Below are 19626 nucleotides of genomic sequence, written 5' to 3' on the forward strand. Positions count from 1 at the left end.
TCCGTCAGTCAACCAGACTCTTCCAGATCCGCCAGTCAGCCAGACTCTTCCAGATCTTCCAGATCTGCCAGTCAGCCAGAATCTTCCAGATCTGCCAGTCAGCCAGACTCTTCCAGATCCGCCAGTCAGCCAGACTCTTCCAGATCCGCCAGTCAGCCAGACTCTTCCAGATCAGTCAGCCAGACTCTTCCAGATCAGCCAGTCTCTTCCAGATCCGCCAGTCAACCAGACTCTTCCAGATCTGCCAGTCAGCCAGACTCTTCCAGATCTGCCAGTCAGCCAGACTCTTCCAGATCTGCCAGTCAGCCAGACTCTTCCAGATCCGCCAGTCAGCCAGACTCTTCCAGATCTGCCAGTCAACCAGACTCTTCTAGATCTGCCAGTCAACCAGACTCTTCCAGATCCGCAAGTCAACCAGACTCTTCCAGTGCCGCCAGTCTGCCCAGTGCCGTCAGTGCCGCCAGTCTGCCCAGTGCCGTCAGTGCCGCCAGTCTGCCCAGCGCCGCCAGTGCCGTCAGTCTGCCCAGCGCCGCCAGTACCGCCAGTCTGCCCAGTGCCGCCAGTGCCGCCAGTCTGTCCAGTGCCGCAAGTGCTGCCAGTCTGCCAGGATCAGTTAGATCCGCCAGTCAGCCAGGATCTGCCAGTCAGCCAGGATCTACCAGTCTGCCAGGATCCGCCAGTCAGCCAGGATCTGCCAGAACTGCCAGTCAGCCAGGATCCGCCAGTCTGCCAGGATTCGCCATTCAGCCAGGATCTGCCAGTCAGCCAGGATCTGCCGGAACCACCAGCCAGCCAGGATCTACTAGATCCATCAACCTGCCGGAGCTTCCTTTCAGTCCTGAGCTTCTTCTCAGTCCTGGGCTTCCTCTCAGTCCTGAGCTTCCTCTTGAGCTTCCCCTCAGTCCTGAGCTTCCCCTCAGTCCCGAGCTACCCCTCAGTCCTGAGCTACCTCAGTCCGGAGCTGCCCCTCAGTCCAGTAGGGTCCGTTGTTAGGTTTCCTAGGCCAAGGTTAGCGGCAAGGGTCGCCACTCAAGGGACGCTAAGGAGGTGGACTAAAACAATTATGGAGTGGGGTCCACGTCCAGCGCCAGAGCCGTCACCGCGGACAGATGCCCACCCAGACCCTCCCCTATAGGTTTAGGTTGTGCGTTCGGAGTCCGCACCTTGGGGGGGTACTGTCACGTTCTGACCATCGTTCATATGTGTTTTCCTTGTTTTAGTGTTGGTCAGGACGTGAGCTGGGTGGGCATTCTATGTTGTGTCTGGTTTGTCTATTTCTATGTTTGGGAACCATATTTAGGTAGCCTGTTTTGTGTTGGGTTTTGTGGGTGATTGTCCTTAGTGTCCTTGTTCCTGTCTATGCGTTAGTTTTCACTAGAATAGGCTGTTTCGGTTTTCGTTAAGTTCTTTGTTTTTTGTAGTGTTTATATTGATTCGTGTTTTTTCGTTTTGTTCATTAAACATGGATCGCAATCTACACGCTGCATTTTGGTCCGACTCTCCTTCACACCTAGAAAACCGTTACAGGAATGGTTCAAAAATAAACATATCCAGGTGTTAGAATGGCCAAGTCAAAGTCCAGACCTGAATCCAATCGAGAATCTGTGGAAAGAACTGAAAACTGCTGTTCACAAATGCTCTCCATCCAACCTCACTGAGCTCGAGCTGTTTTGCAAGGAGGAATGGGAAAAAATTTCAGTCTCTCGATGTGCAAAACTGATAGAGACATACCCCAAGTGACTTACAGCTGTAATCGCAGCAAAAGGTGGCGCTACAAAGTATTAACTTAAGGGGGCTGAATAATTTTGCACGCCCAATTTTTCAGTTTTTGATTTGTTAAAAAAGTTTGAAATATCCAATAAATGTCATTCCACTTCATGATTGTGTCCCACTTGTTGTTGATTCTTCACAAAAAAATACAGTTTTATATCTTTATGTTTGAAGCCTGAAATGTGGCAAAAGGTATCAAAGTTCAAGGGGGCCGAATACTTTCGCAAGGCACTGTACCTGTGCTGGTATAGTGTTATAGAGTACTACAGTACCTGTGGTGTTATAGTGTTATACACTATTACAGTACCTGTGGTGTTATAGTGTTATACAGTATTACAGTAACTGTGGTGTTATAGTGTTATACAGTACCTGTGGTGTTATAGTGTTATACAGTATTACAGTACCTGTGGTGTTATAGTGTTATACAGTATTACAGTACATGTGGTGTTATAGTGTTACACAGTATTACAGTACCTGTGGTGTTATACAGTATTACAGTACCTGTGGTGTTATAGTGTTATAGAGTACTACAGTACCTGTGGTTGTATAGTGTTATACAGTATTACAGTACCTGTGGTGTTATAGTGTTATACAGTATTATAGTACCTGTAGTGTTATAGTGTTATACAGTACCTGTGGTGTTATAGTGTTATACAGTACTACAGTACCTGTGGTGTTATAGTGTTATACAGTATTACAGTAACTGTGGTGTTATAGTGTTATACAGTACCTGTGGTGTTAGTGTTGTACAGTATTACAGTACCTGTGGTGTTATAGTGTTATACAGTACTACAGTACCTGTGGTGTTATAGTGTTATACAGTATTACAGTACCTGTGGTGTTATAGTGTTATACAGTATTACAGTAACTGTGGTGTTATAGTGTTATACAGTACCTGTGGTGTTATAGTGTTATACAGTATTACAGTACCTGTGGTGTTATAGTGTTATACAGTATTACAGTACCTGTGGTGTTATAGTGTTATACAGTACCTGTGGTGTTATAGTGTTATACAGTATTACAGTACCTGTGGTGTTATAGTGTTATACAGTATTACAGTACCTGTGGTGTTATAGTGTTATACAGTACTACAGTACCTGTGGTGTTATAGTGTTATACAGTATTACAGTACCTGTGGTGTTATACAGTATTACAGTACCTGTGGTGTTATAGTGTTATACAGTATTACAGTACCTGTGGTGTTATACAGTATTACAGTACCTGTGGTGTTATAGTGTTATACAGTATTACAGTACCTGTGGTGTTATAGTGTTATACAGTATTACAGTACCTGTGGTGTTATAGTGTTATACAGTATTTCTGGTATAGGTTATACAGTACCTGTGGTGTTATAGTGTTATACAGTACTAGTACATGTGGTGTTGGAGGTCTTCACTGCAGAGTAGACTGGATCAGCTCCTGGAGTGCAGGAGACAGACAACAGGTTGAAGACATAAAGACACTGTACTGTGTGTGTGTGTGTGTGTGTGTGTGTCTCTGTCTCTGTCTCTGTCTCTGTGTGTGTACCTCTCCTTCTCCTGTGTTCTGGGTCCTGTGTGATTCTAACGTCAGCATACGTAACATCTCTGGGTTCAGCAGCTATGTGTGTGTGTGTGTGTGTGTGTGTGTGTGTGTGTGTGTGTGTACCTCTCCTTCTCCTGGGTTCTGGGTCCTGTGTGATTCTAACGTCAGCATACGTAACATCTCTGGGTTCAGCAGCTATGTGTGTGTGTGTGTGTACCTCTCCTTCTCCTGGGTTCTGGGTCCTGTGTGATTCTAACGTCAGCATACGTAACATCTCTGGGTTCAGCACACCTCTCCTTCTCCTGGTTTCTCTGTGGATTCTAACGTCAGCATACGTAACATCTCTGGGTTCAGCAGCTATGTGTGTGTGTGTACCTCTCCTTCTCCTGGGTTCTGGGTCCTGTGTGATTCTAACGTCAGCATACGTAACATCTCTGGGTTCAGCAGCTATGTGTGTGTGTGGTGTGTGTGTGTGTGTGTGTGTGTGTACCTCTCCTTCTCCTGGGTTCTGGGTCCTGTGTGATTCTAACGTCAGCATACGTAACATCTCTGGGTTCAGCAGCTATGTGTGTGTGTGTGTGTACCTCTCCTTCTCCTGGGTTCTGGGTCCTGTGTGATTCTAACGTCAGCATACGTAACATCTCTGGGTTCAGCAGCTATGTGTGTGTGTGTGTGTACCTCTCCTTCTCCTGGGTTCTGGGTCCTGTGTGATTCTAACGTCAGCATGAAACATCTCTGGGTTCAGCAGCTATGTGTGTGTGTGTGTGTACCTCTCCTTCTCCTGGGTTCTGGGTCCTGTATGATTCTAACGTCAGCATACGTAACATCTCTGGGTTCAGCAGCTATGTGTGTGTGTGTGTGTGTGTGTGTGTGTGTGTGTGTGTGTGTGTACCTCTCCTTCTCCTGGGTTCTGGGTCCTGTGTGATTCTAACGTCAGCATACGTAACATCTCTGGGTTCAGCAGCTATGTGTGTGTGTGTGTGTGTGTACCTCTCCTTCTCCTGGGTTCTGGGTCCTGTATGATTCTAACATCAGCATACGTAACATCTCTGGGTTCAGCAGCTATGTGTGTGTGTGTACCTCTCCTTCTCCTGGGTTCTGGGTCCTGTGTGATTCTAACGTCAGCATACGTAACATCTCTGGGTTCAGCAGCTATGTGTGTGTGTGTGTGTGTGTGTGTGTGTACCTCTCCTTCTCCTGGGTTCTGGGTCCTGTATGATTCTGACATCAGCATACGTAACATCTCTGGGTTCAGCAGCTATGTGTGTGTGTGTACCTCTCCTTCTCCTGGGTTCTGGGTCCTGTGTGATTCTAACGTCAGCATACGTAACATCTCTGGGTTCAGCAGCTATGTGTGTGTGTGTACCTCTCCTTCTCCTGGGTTCTGGGTCCTGTGTGATTCTGACATCAGCATACGTAACATCTCTGGGTTCAGCAGCTATGTGTGTGTGTGTGTGTGTACCTCTCCTTCTCCTGGGTTCTGGGTCCTGTGTGATTCTGACATCAGCATACGTAACATCTCTGGGTTCAGCAGCTATGTGTGTGTGTGTACCTCTCCTTCTCCTGGGTTCTGGGTCCTGTGTGATTCTAACGTCAGCATACGTAACATCTCTGGGTTCAGCAGCTATGTGTGTGTGTGTACCTCTCCTTCTCCTGGGTTCTGGGTCCTGTATGATTCTAACGTCAGCATACGTAACATCTCTGGGTTCAGCAGCTATGTGTGTGTGTGTGTGTGTGTGTGTGTGTGTGTGTGTGTGTACCTCTCCTTCTCCTGGGTTCTGGGTCCTGTGTGATTCTAACGTCAGCATACGTAACATCTCTGGGTTCAGCAGCTATGTGTGTGTGTGTGTGTGTGTACCTCTCCTTCTCCTGGGTTCTGGGTCCTGTGTGATTCTAACGTCAGCATACGTAACATCTCTGGGTTCAGCAGCTATGTGTGTGTGTGTACCTCTCCTTCTCCTGGGTTCTGGGTCCTGTGTGATTCTAACGTCAGCATACGTAACATCTCTGGGTTCAGCAGCTATGTGTGTGTGTGTACCTCTCCTTCTCCTGGGTTCTGGGTCCTGTATGATTCTAACGTCAGCATACGTAACATCTCTGGGTTCAGCAGCTATGTGTGTGTGTGTGTGTGTGTGTGTGTGTGTGTACCTCTCCTTCTCCTGGGTTCTGGGTCCTGTGTGATTCTAACGTCAGCATACGTAACATCTCTGGGTTCAGCAGCTATGTGTGTGTGTGTGTGTGTGTGTGTGTGTGTACCTCTCCTTCTCCTGGGTTCTGGGTCCTGTATGATTCTAACATCAGCATACGTAACATCTCTGGGTTCAGCAGCTATGTGTGTGTGTGTACCTCTCCTTCTCCTGGGTTCTGGGTCCTGTATGATTCTAACATCAGCATACGTAACATCTCTGGGTTCAGCAGCTATGTGTGTGTGTGTACCTCTCCTTCTCCTGGGTTCTGGGTCCTGTATGATTCTAACATCAGCATACGTAACATCTCTGGGTTCAGCAGCTATGTGTGTGTGTGTGTGTGTGTACCTCTCCTTCTCCTGGGTTCTGGGTCCTGTGTGATTCTGACGTCAGCATACGTAACATCTCTGGGTTCAGCAGCTACATCTTTGTTCCTCTTGCAGAACAGGACCAGTAGAATGATCAGAGAGATGGAGAGAACAGCCACCAACCCAGAGACAGACAGAGAGAGGAGGAGAGAGAGGGGGAGGGGAGGGCTTTGGGAGGAGAGGAGGATGGGGTAGAGCCCCTAGCTTGAAAAACACAAGAGAAAACATCAGTAAAAAGTTATAATCAAACTGTTTAATATTATCTTAGACATATTGTGCCTTCGGGAAGTATTCAAACCTCAACTTTTTTCTAATGTTGTTATATTACAGTACCTGTGGTGTTATAGTATAATGTTTGTATATTACAGTACCTGTGGTGTTATAGTGTAATGTTGTTATATTACAGTACCTGTGGTGTTATAGTATAATGTTGTTATATTACAGTACCTGTGGTGTTATAGTGTAATGTTGTTATATTACAGTACCTGTGGTGTTATAGTATAATATTGTTATATTACAGTACCTGTGGTGTTATAGTATAATGCTGTTATATTACAGTACCTGTGGTGTTACAGTATAATGTTGTTATATTCCAGTACCTGTGGTGTTATAGTATAATGTTGTTATATTCCAGTATCTGTGGTGTTATAGTATAATGTTGTTATATTACAGTACCTGTGGTGTTATAGTATAATGTTGTTATAGTACAGTACCTGTGGTGTTATAGTGTACTGTTATATTACAGTACCTGTGGTGTTATAGTATAATGCTGTTATATTACAGTACCTGTGGTGTTATAGTGTAATGCTGTTATAGTACAGTACCTGTGGTGTTATAGTATAATGTTGTTATATTACAGTACCTGTGGTGTTATAGTTTAATGTTGTTATATTACAGTACCTGTGGTGTTAAAGTATAATGTTGTTATATTACAGTACCTGTGGTGTTATAGTATAATGTTGTTATAGTACAGTACCTGTGGTGTTATAGTATAATGTTGTTATATTACAGTACCTGTGGTGTTATAGTATAATGTTGTTATAGTACAGTACCTGTGGTGTTATAGTATAATGTTGTTATATTACAGTACCTGTGGTGTTATAGTATAATGTTGTTATATTCCAGTACCTGTGGTGTTATTGTACAATGTTGTTATATAACAGTACCTGTGGTGTTATAGTATAATGTTGTTATATTACAGTACCTGTGGTGTATAATGTTGTTATATTACAGTACCTGTGGTGTTATAGTACAATTTTGTTATATTACAGTACCTGTGGTGTTATAGTATAATGTTGTTATATTACAGTACCTGTGGCGTATAATGTTGTTATATTACAGTACCTGTGGTGTTATAGTATAATGTTGATATATTACAGTACCTGTGGTGTTATAGTATAATGCTGTTATATTACAGTACCTGTGGTGTTATAGTATAATGTTGATATATTACAGTACCTGTGGTGTTATAGTATAATGTTGTTATTTTTCAGCCTAATTCTAAAATGGATTCAAATCAAGAGGAGTGGGGAAGGAAAGGGGGGTGAGGCCTCTCTCTTGAAAAACATTAAAGGAAACAGCACAGAAAACAAACTGATTTTTTATCATCTTCAAATCTCTAAAGACTAAGCAGAGAACACATTATTATGAATGTCTCTCTCCTCACCTGTCACAGTCATCCAGCTCTCTGGTGATTCTCCTTCAGAGCTGGAGTTGGTACACTTGTAGAGTCCTTCATCTGACTTGGATACTGCAGGGATGGTCATCTCTCCTGTAGTCTCAGTCCTGATCAGGGATCCATCTTTGTAGAAATCAGCTGTGTGGTTAGAGAGAGTTCCTTGATATCTGCAGCGCAGAGTCACAGAATCTCCCTCAGTCACAGGAAGGGCAGGGCTCTCCAGGATCACAGCTCCAGCTGTATATAATATATAAACATCATATATAAACAGGTCCATCCAGGATCAAAGCACCAGCTGTATATGATATATAAACATCATATATAAACAGGTCTCTCCAGGATCACAGCTCCAGCTGTATATAATATATAAACAGGTCTCTCCAGGATCACAGCACCAGCTGTATATAATATATAAACATCATATATAAACATAACAGCTATCTGAAACCAGATGAACCACTAAACACATAATGTTAGTAGATGGTGTTTGTGGACATACCATGTACTGTGATGTTGACAGCAATGCTGTGTTCTCCAGACCCAGACTCACACCAGTACACTCCACTGTGTGATGGTATTAGTGACATGATGCATGAAGACCCTTGTGGTTTTCCCCATTTTCTTCCACAATCTGAACGCTCCCCAGAGACTGTGTATCTCTTCACTCTCCATCCAGCAGATTTCCCCTGAACCTCACAGCTCAGAGAGACAGACTCATATTTAAAGAACTGAGATCTGTCAGGACTGACACCCAGAGAGGCTGGAGGAGAGAGAGAGAGAGAGAGAGACATAGAAACATTGAGAAATGTTTTGATGAAGAATACAAAAACATAAGAAAGAAATAGAGAAACCTATCACACTGACAAACTGAGCCTTCACCACGGTGAATCACTAAAACAATGTAGAAATACACATCTGTAAAACAGCACGTCAGAGAATGTATTTGAAGAATGCGTAGAATCGAACCACTTCTGGGAAAATTGGAAAACAGTAAACAAACAAACTATGTTTAAACAGCAGAGAAAACCTCCTAAATTATATATTTTGTCAACTTGAAATGTGAAATTGAAATGTCATTACTTTTCCTAGAGTGACACCAAAATTAGAAAAAGGGAAATGTATTTCCATGAAAGCTGTAAACCACCAGGGTACAAATATCATTTACACACCACAAAGAGAGAGAGAGAGACACACACACACACACACACACACACACACACACACACACACACACACACACACACACACACACACACACACACACACCACACACATATCTTGTGAGCCCTGGATGACCCCAGGGCTCACAAGACAAGCAGTTGCCCAGGACATAGCCTCAACATTCTACATGTTCATCACACCAGCCATCGGAAAAATCATCCTGGAGGGTTTCCGTAAATATGGAGACAACTGGAAAAGAATGGATGAGATTGACCTGTGTGTCTACATAGGGCTGCTAATCTTAGCGAGTGTGTATAGGTCCCGAGGCGAGGCTACATCTCCGGGATGCAGAGAGTGGAAGGGGGAGTTTCCGTGCCTCGATGCCACTAAAAGTCTTTCTCAAGAACGCTACGATTTGATAACCGCGAGTCAAAACCTGCAAGACGTGTGAGAGACAAACTGGAGGCCATAAGAGAGGTCTGGGAGAAGTGGGTGGAGCGTCTGCCGTACCTCTACAACCCTGGGCCTGAAGTAACAGTGGATGAAGTGTCTGCTGTACCTCTACAACCCTGGGCATGAAGTAACAGTGGATGGAGCTGTACCTCTACAACCCTGGCCTGAAGTAACAGTGGATGGAGCTGTACCTGTACCTCTACAACCCTGGGCCTGAAGTAACAGTGGATGAGCAACTGGTTCCATTCAGAGGTACATTTTATTTTCATATCTGTAATGTAAGTGATTTTCACAAAAGGTTGCTGTCCTTTCCGGAAACAGCAAGCCAGAAAAGTATGGCATCAAGATATGGTTAGCCTGTGACGCACATTCCAGCTAAGATGAAAGTCTATACAGGGAAGCCGACCAGCCCGGAGAAGAACCAGGGAGTGCAGGTTGTGCTTGATGTGACAGATGGCACAGTTAGAAAGGACAAGCCTGAGCTCCCCCTGCACTCCTCACAACAATGGGGGGGAGAGGCCTTCTCATCAAAGTTTGCCTTCACCCCCACCACCACTCTAGTTTCTTACCTCCCAAAGAGGAACAAGAATGTGGTCCTCCTGACCACACTGCACAAAACAGCTGAGATCAGTGATCGTGAGGACAGGAAGCCAGCCATCATCCAGGACTACAACCACAACAAAGGAGGCGTGGACAACCTGGACAAGGTGATTGGAACTTACAGCTGCAGGAGGATGACTGCTGCTGGTCCCTGGTCATTTTCTATAACATCATATATGTGTCCTCATACAATGCCTTCGTGATATGGAACAAGATCAACCCTACCTGGATGCCTGATAAGCGGAACAAGAGGAGGGTGTTCCTGGAGCAGCTGGGAAATGCACTTGTAACCCCACACATTAAAGAAGGGAGCGCCTCCCCAGCACAGCATCCTCTGAAGCAAAGTGAAAGTCGTTCAGGGTGCTGAATCTTGTCCTGATCCACCTAAGGCTGCAGCTGGAGAAGGCAAGAGGATGAGATGCCAATTCTGCCCCCAATTAAGGACTGTAAAACAAACACTATGTGCTGCACATGTGAGAAATACATCTGCACAGTCCATGCACAGACACTTGCATACTGTCCTACATGTGCTAATTAGAGTTGATTGATTTATGTTCTTCACGTTTTGTTTTGTATCTATTATCTTTTATTCTAATTTATTGTTGTGGTTTATACACCTTGTGGGTGGGGGCAATGGTTTAAAAAATGGAAGAAGACCAGTATTTTGTAGTTGAATTCCTCAGTGTACAGTATATAAGAATATATCACTATGTTGCCAAAAAAGTTCAAGACTGTTATTGTTTCCCTTCAATAAAATGTGGTCAAAACTGCTTTCTGCTACTTTCTTAGACTATGCTATCTCTTGCTATCTCTTGCTAAAAAATGTATGTTTATACCTTTAGCAATAATAATACATCTTTACTTTAGTAAAGAAAACAATTTTGGCAGATGTGTTGTAATTAAAACGAGTGTTGTCCACTGACTAAATGCAGTCTTTCTGCATTGTGAAGAGGGAAAACCCAGATATTCACAAACTTTGTGATGAATGACAGGTTGTTTCTTCATACAAAATAGATTTGGGGTTTCAAAATTCAATTAAGCTGCTTTATTTTAGGGGTTTATTGAAGGCGGGTCATTTTTTACCCTTAGGACAAGGGGAGTTTACAGAATGTTAAGACTACACAAGGGTTAAACTCTTTAAAATCCTCAGCTCTGGCATCTTCTCCAATATTTGGAATCAATAACTAATCACCCCAATCCACAAAAGTGGAGACAAATTTGACCCCAATAACTACCGTGGGATATGCGTCAACAGCAACATTGGGAAAATCCTCTGCATTATCATTAACAGCAGACTCGTACATTTCCTCAGTGAAAACAATGTACTGAGCAAATGTCAAATTGGCTTTTTACCAAATTACCATATGACAGACCACATATTCACACTGCACACCCTAATTGACAAACAAACAAACCAAAAACAATGGAAAAGTCTTCTCATGCTTTGTTGATTTAAAAAAAAGCTTTTTAGTAAATTTGGGGGGTCTGCTATTCAAATTGATGGAAAGCGGTGTTGGGGGAAAATTATATAACATTATCAAATCCTTGTACACAAACAAAAAATGTGTGGATAAAAAAAATGTTTGATTAAATTTGGCAAAAAACACATTTCTTTCCACAAGGCCGTGGTTTGAGACAGGGATGCAGCTTGAGCCCCACCCTCTTCAACATATCAATGAATTGGCGAGGGACCTTGCTAGAGTCTGACGTAAAATGTCTTCTGTTTGTTGATGATCTGGTGCTTCTGTCCCCTACCAAGGAGGGCCTATTGCAGCACCGAGATATTCTGCACAGATTTTGTCAGACCGGAACCCTGACAGTAAAGCTCCTTAAGACAAAAATAAAGGTGTTCCAAAACTGGTCCACAAATTCAATCTAGACACCATTTTCTAAACTATACATACCTCTGCCTAAAAAAAAGTTGTGAGTTATCTGAGAGACAAGGCTAGAAGGGCCTTCTACACCATCAAAAGGAACATAAATTGAACATACCAATTAGGATCAGTCTAAAAAAGACTTGAATCAGTTATAGAACACATTGCCCTTTATGGTTGTGAGGTCTGGGGTCCGCTCACCATCCAAGAATTCACAAAATGGGACAAACACCAAATTTAGACTCTTATGCAAAAATATTCTGTGTGTACAACATAAAACACCAAAATAATGCAAGCAGCACAGAATTACACGATAACCGCTAATAATCAAAATCTAGGAAATCCAGGCCATTACATTCTACAACCACCTACAAAACATTTCATCTCCCCATCATTGAACTTTAACCTCTTGGATCTACCCACCCGGGAGCGTTGTCATCAACTACAGTAATTAGCATAACGCAACGGACAAAAAATATTTTCTAGAAAATATTCATATTATAGTCATATTATAGTCATATTCATGAAATCACAAGTGAAATATAGTGAAACACAGCTTAGCCTTTTGTTAATCACCCTGTCATCTCAGATTTTGAAATTATGCTTTACAGCCAAAGCAGGACAAGCATTTGTGTAAGTTTATGGATAGCCTAGCATAGCATTATGTCCAGCTAGCAGCAGGTAACTTGGTCACGGAAATCAGAAAAGCAATCAAATTAAATAATTTACCTTTGAAGAACTTTGGATGCTTTCACTCAGGAGACTCCCAGTTAGATATCAAATGTTCCTTTTTTCCCAAAATATTATTTTTGTAGGCGAAATAGCTCCCATTTCTTCATCATGCTTGGCTGAGAAATCGACCGTAAAATGCTACAACTATAATGCCAAACTTTTTTCAAAATTTGCTCCATAATATCGATAGCAACATGGCAAACGTTGTTTAGGATCCATCCTCAAGGTGTTTTTAACATATATATTCAATAATATATCCTTTGAGGCAATTGGTTTCTCATAAGAAGCGATTGGAAAAATGGCTACCTCAGTATTTTACGTGAGATTTTCTGCGGGAGACACCATGTGACATGCTATATATGGTCCCTTACAGCCATTCTTCAATGGAAATGCCTAAAAAGACGTCACAATGCTGTAGACACCTTGGGGAAAACGTGGAAAACGTAAGCTCATTCGTAGCTCATTCACAGCCATATAAGGAGTCATTGGCATGAGGCGGTTTCAAAAAATGCGGCACTTCCTGGTTGGATTTTTATCTGGGTTTCGCCTGTAACTTCAGTGCTGTGGCACTCACAGACAATATCTTTGCAGATTTGGAAACGTCAGAGTGTTTTCTTTCCAAAGCTGTCAATTATATGCATAGTTGAGCATCTTTTCGTGACAAAATATCTTGTTTAAAACGGGAATGTTTTTCATCCAAAATGTTTAATAGCGCCCCTAATGCATAACTTGTTAACCGCCCTTTCATTTTGTTATCTACCCTTTGATTTGTTCTACCAGTCTACACCAGATTCAATATGAGACACTGTATTCAAGCCCAGGTCTCCTGCACAGAAAAAAGCTGAGCTAAAGCCAATGTGTAGCCAATTCAATCAATAAATCAAAACAATCAATTAATCAGTCAATCAATCAGGAAGAGGTTGACTAGACCTCAGGGAGGTGACATCACAGAGAACCAACTACCTTGTGTAGTTGTTAACCCTCCTGCTGTGTTCCAGTCTAATTTTGTTTTTTAATTTTGGTGATTCCCTTATAAAATTATTAAAAGTAATGAATAGCAACCCCAGGTGTAAAATAGTAAATAGCGGCTACTTCTCAGAGACTTTTGAATTGTCAAGAGGAGTTGTACAAGGGTGTCAGCTTTCACCATATCTATTTGTTATTGTCACGTTCTGACCTTAGTTCTTTTGTTATGTCTTTGTTTTAGTTTGGTCAGGGCGTGAGTTGGTGGGTTGTCTATGTTTGTTTTTCTATGATTTGGTATTTCTGTGTTTGGCCTGGTATGGTTCTCAATCAGAGGCAGCTGTCAATCATTGTCCCTGATTGAGAACCATACTTAGGTATGTTTTCACCCTTGAGTTGTTGGTGATTATTTTCTGTTTCGTATCTGTACCAGACAGAACTGTTTCGGTTTCATTTCGTTCTCTTGTTGGTATTTTAGTGTTCTGAGTTCTATTAAAGAATATGAACACTTACAACGCTGCGCATTGGTCCTCACCTTCTTCCACCACAGACAACCGTTACAGTTATGGCCATCGAAATGCTAGCTATTAAATAGTGTCTAGAGAAACAACTAGCTTCTGTCTGTTGGATCGTGTCTAGAGAGAAACAACTAGCTTTTGTCTGTTGCATGGTGTCTATAGAGAAACAACTAGCTTGTGTCTGTTACATGGTGTATAGAGAGAAACAACTAGCTTGTGTCTGTTATATGGTGTCTATAGATAAACAACTAGCTTGTGTCTGTTGCATGGTGTCTATAGAGAAACAACTAGCTTGTGTCTGTTACATGGTGTCTAGAGAAACAACTAGCTTGTGTCTGTTACATGGTGTCTAGAGAGAAATAACCAGCTTGTGTCTGTTACATGGTGTCTATAGTGACAACTAGCTTGTGTCTGTTGCATGGTGTCTATAGTAACAACTAGCTTGTGTCTGTTACATGGTGTCTAGAGAGAAACAACTAGCTCTGCAGGACACACACACAACAGATTTTCAGAGAAATTATACTATTATAGAACAGGTGATGACTATAGAGAAATGTTACTATTATAGAACAGGTGATGAATATAGATAAATGTACTCACCTCCACCTTGTCCGAGGCTACAGTATACCAATGTACTCAACAGCACTGAAACACACAGAGAGAACTATCACTATGGTACATGATGTAAACACTGAAACACACAGAGAGAACTATCACTATGGTACATGATGTAAACACTGAAACACACAGAGAGAACTATCACTATGGTACATGATGTAAACACTGAAACACACAGAGAGAACTATCACTATGGTACATGATGTAAACACTGAAACACAGAGAGAACTATCACTATGGTACATGATGTAAACACTGAAACACACAGAGAGAACTATCACTATGGTACATGATGGAAACACTGAAACACACAGAGAGAACTATCACTATGGTACATGATGGAAACACTGAAACACACAGAGAGAACTATCACTATGGTACATGATGGAAACACTGAAACACACAGAGAGAACTATCACTATGGTACATGATGTAAACACTGAAACACAGAGAGAGAACTATCACTATGGTTCATGATGGAAACCATTTGGGCTACAAACCCTAGAGACTCTCAGCTACAAACTAATATGACCCCACTATGTAAAGGGGAGGATCAGATACAAACTAAAAAAACAGAAATGTATCCTGATGTCTCCTAGATACACTTCAAAACTGTATTTCTTGTTATATATATATATCAATTTTTTTTGCCATTTATGAACGTGTTCAATGCATTTATATGGGGTATGGTAGCAATGTCTTCATATTGCACAGATACTAAACATTGCAGATATTAAACCATATAGATATTAAACTATATAGATATTAAAATATATAGATATTAAACTATACAGATATTAAAGCATATAGATATGAAAATATATAGATATTAAACTATATAGATATGAAAATATATAGATATTAAACTATATAGATATTAAAATATATAGTTATTAAACTATACAGATATTAAACCATATAGATATGAAAATATATAGATATTAAACTATATAGATATGAAACTATATAGATATTAAACCATATAGATATTAAACCATATAGATATTAAACTATATAGATATTAAACTATATAGATATTAAACTATATAGATATTCAACGATATAGAAATGAAACCATACAGATATTAAACCACATAGATACAGTTGAAGTTGGAAGTTTACATAAATCTTAGGCAAATACATTTAAACTCAGTTTTTCACATTTTCTGACACCTAATCCTAGTAAAAAGTCCCTGTCATAGGTCAGTTAGGATCACCACTTTATTTTAAGAATGTGAATTGTCAGAATAATAGATGAGAGAATGATTTGTTTCAGCTTTTATTTCTTTCATCACATTCCCAGTGGGTCAGAAGTTTAAATACACTAAATTAGTATTTGGTAGCATTGCCTTTAAATTGTTTATCTTGAGTCAAACGTTTCAGGTAGCCTTCCACAAGCTTCCCACAATAAGTTGGGTGAATTTTGGCCCATTCCTCCTGACAGAGCTGGTGTAACTGAGTCCGGATTGTAGGCCTCCTTGCTCGCACATGCTTTTTCAGTTCTGCCCACAAATTTTCTATAGGATTGAGGTCAGGGCTTTGTGATGGCCACTCCAATACCTTGACTTTGTTGTCCTTAAGCCATTTTGACACTACTTTGGAAGTATGCTTGTTGTCATTATTAATTTGGAAGACCCATTTGCGACCAAACTTTAACTTCCCGACAATGTCTTGAGATGTTGCTTCAATATATCCACATCATTTTCCTACCTCATGATGCCATCTATTTTGTGAAGTGTACCAGTCCCTCCTGCAGCAAAGCACCCCCACAACATGATGCTGCCACCCCCGTGCTTCACAGTTGGAATGGTGTTCTTCGGCTTGCAAGCCTTCCCCTTTTTCCTCCAAACATAACAATGGTCATTATTGCCAAACAGCTCTATTTTTGTTTCATCAGACCAGAGGACATTTCTCCAAAAAGTACGATCTTTGTCCCCATGTGCAGTTGCAAACTTTTCAGGTTATGTCGATATAAGACTCATTTTACTGTGGATATAGATACTCGTGTACCTGTTTCCTCCAGCATCATCACAAGGTCCTTTGCTGTCTTTTCATCTCTAGGAGACAGAACGCGTCTCATTCCTGAGCGGTATTACGGCTGCGTGGACCCATGGTGTTTATACTTGCGTACTATTGTTTGTACAGATGAACGTGGTATATTCAGGCGTTTGGAAATTGCTCCCAAGGATGAACCAGACTTGTGGAGGTCTACAATTTTTTTCTGAAGTCTTCTCTGATTTCTTTTGATTTTCCCATGATGTCAAGCAAAGAGGCACTAAGTTTGAAGGTCGGCCTTGAAATACATCCAGAGGTACACCTGCAATGGACTCAAAATATGTCAATTAGCCAATCAGAAGCTTCTAAAGCTATGATATAATTGTCTGGAATTGTCCAAGCTGTTTAAAGGCACAGTCAACTTAGTTTAGGTAAACTTCTGACCCACTGGAATTGTGACACAGTGAATTATAAGTGAAATAGTCTGTCTGTAAACAATTGTTGAAAAATGACTTGTGTCATGCACACAGTCAGTACATGTCCTAACTGACTTGCTAAAACTATATTTTGTTAACAAGAAACTTGTGGAGCGGTTGAAAAATGAGTTTTAATGACTCCAACCTAAGTGTATGTAATCTTCCGACTTCAACTGTATTAAACCACGTAGATATAAAACATATAGACATTAAACTATAGAAATATAAAAACGTTTAATAACGTATACAAACGTTAAACTACATAGATATTAAACTATGTAGATATTAAACCATATAGATATTAAACTATGTAGATATTAAACTATATAGATATTAAACCATATAGATATTAAACTATATAGATATTAAACTATATATATATTAAACCATATATATATTAAACCATATACATATTAAACCATGTAGATTTTAAATTATGTAGGTATTAAACCATACAGATATTAAACCATATCGATGTTAAATTATATAGGTATTAAACCATATAGATATTACACCATATAGATATTAAATTATATAGATATTTAACCATATAGATATTAAACCATATAGATATTAAACCATATAGATATTAAACTATATATATATTAAACCATATAGATATTAAACCATATAGATATTAAACTATATAGATATTAAACGATATAGATATTAAACGATATAGATATTAAACTATATAGACACTAAACCATATAGATATTAAACTATACAGATATGAAACTTTATAGATATTAAACTATATAGATATTAAACTATATGTATATTAAACTATATAGATATTAAACTATATGTATATTAAACTATATAGATATTAAACTATACAGATATTAAACTATATGTATATTAAACTATATAGATATTAAACTATACAGATATTAAACCATACAGATATTAAACCATATAGATATTCAACTATTTAGATATTCAACTATATAGATATTAAACCATATAGATATTAAACCATACAGATATTAAACTATACAGATATTAAACCATATAGATATTCAACTATTTAGATATTCAACTATATAGATATTAAACCATATAGATATTAAACCATACAGATATTAAACCATATAGATATTCAACTATTTAGATATTCAACTATATAGATATTAAACCATATAGATATTAAACCATACAGATATTAAACTATACAGATATTAAACTATACAGATATTAAACCATTTAGATAATATTAAACTCACAGAGTAGAAGACAGGTCCTTTCCATCTCAACGTGTCGATCACAAACTCTCTCTAAACTCTTGTGACCACCTCTCCTCTCTACGCATCTCTACTTCCTCTCTGCTGAGAAGGACTGAGAGGTGTGAAAGATGTGTGTGACAGATGGAGTGGGCCTAGAGAGACTAGATACACAGAGAGACAGAGAAAGAGAGATTGAGAGTAACAGGGAGAGAGAGACGGAGAGAGAGAGACAGGGCGAGAGACAGAGATAGGGAGAGTTAGAGATATGGAGAGAGAAGAGAGATGGAGACAGAGACAGAGAGGGGTGGCAGGTAGCATAGTGGTAGAGCATTGGACTAGTGACTTAAAGGTTGCAAGATCGAATCCCCGAGCTGAGAAGGTACACATCTTTCGTTCGTTCTACAAGGCAGGTAACCCACTGTTCCTAGGCCATCATTGAAAATAAGAATTTGTTCATAACTGACTTGCCTAGTTAAATAAAGGCAAAATATAAAATATTTTTAAAAGACACAGAGAAAGACACAGAGAAGAGAGACAGACAAACAGACAGGGAGACACACACACAGAGAGACAGACAGAGAGTGAGTGCGAGGTCACCAAGCAAGAGTTCACAAAATGGGACAAACATCAAATTGAGACTCTGCATGCAGAATTCTGCAAAAACATCCTTTGTGTACAATGTAAAACAACCAATAATGCATGCAGAGCAGAATTAGGCTGATTCTTGCACATTTTTCAAAATCCAGAAAAGAGCTATTAAATTCTACAACCACCTTAAAAGGAAGTGATTCCCAAACCTTCCATAACAAAGCCATCACCTACAGAGAGATGAACCTGGAGAAGAGTCCCCTAAGCAAGCTGGTCCTGGGGCTCTGATAACAAACACAACAGACCCCACAGAGCCCCAGGACAGCAACACAATTAGACCCAACCTAATATTAAGGAAAGCTTTGACTATGTACAGACTTGTGAGCATAACCTTGCTATTGAGAAAGGCTGCCTGGCTCTCAAGAGAAGACAGTCTATGTGCATATTGAGGTGGAAACTGAGCTGCACTACAACCCATATTTATGTTTATTAATTTTCACTAACCATTTGCATATAAAATAACATTTGAAATGTCTTTATTCTTTTTAAACTCCTGTGAGTGTTATGTTTACTGTACATTTTTTATTGTTTATTTCACTTTTGTTTGTCTTCAACAAAGCCCCTTTAATTAAATTGAATTGAGCAGATGAGTTCTTGATTTTTTCAACATGTTTTTACAAAAAAATGGATTTAAAGTTCGATAAAATTGCTCTGACAAACCAACGACCAGCAAACAGACCAGCAAAACAACCAGCAAACAGAAACCTAAAAACACCATACAACCTGAACCTAGAACTGATTGAGTAATGTTTAGTCTGAAGTTACTTTTAAAATCCAAGAAGAATACTACATTACAATAATATATTTTATCTTAGATGGACTGAATACTAAGTTAA

The 19626-nt window shown here is 40.1% G+C and overlaps 1 protein-coding gene across 8 annotated transcripts in view; it reads right to left on the reverse strand.

Annotated features, from left to right (window-relative positions):
• The window catches only part of LOC112238992 (Fc receptor-like protein 5), a 30868-nt gene extending 12583 nt beyond the window's left edge, over positions 1-18285 (reverse strand). For 3 of the 8 annotated variants that reach the window (XR_006084215.1, XR_006084216.1, XR_006084217.1), the window contains exons 1-5: positions 18143-18285; positions 14428-14472; positions 8026-8286; positions 7515-7763; positions 5829-6052 (exon numbers count right to left, since the gene is read on the reverse strand). Coding sequence is in view for 1 of the 8 variants with exons in the window: in XM_042327978.1 (XP_042183912.1) it covers positions 5943-6052; positions 7515-7763; positions 8026-8286; positions 14428-14472; positions 18143-18167 (690 nt within the window). In the remaining 7 variants the exon portion in view is untranslated. Of the gene's footprint in view, positions 1-2832; positions 2868-3111; positions 3194-4480; positions 4622-5813; positions 6053-7514; positions 7764-8025; positions 8287-14427; positions 14473-18142 lie in introns of those variants that run through there. The other 5 variants (XM_042327978.1, XR_006084220.1, XR_006084221.1 and 2 more) reach the window with 5 other exon arrangements.
• Between the last annotated feature and the right edge of the window lie 1341 nt (positions 18286-19626).

This window comes from Oncorhynchus tshawytscha, linkage group LG10 (assembly GCF_018296145.1).
Source record: "Oncorhynchus tshawytscha isolate Ot180627B linkage group LG10, Otsh_v2.0, whole genome shotgun sequence".
Lineage (NCBI taxonomy): Eukaryota > Metazoa > Chordata > Actinopteri > Salmoniformes > Salmonidae > Oncorhynchus > Oncorhynchus tshawytscha.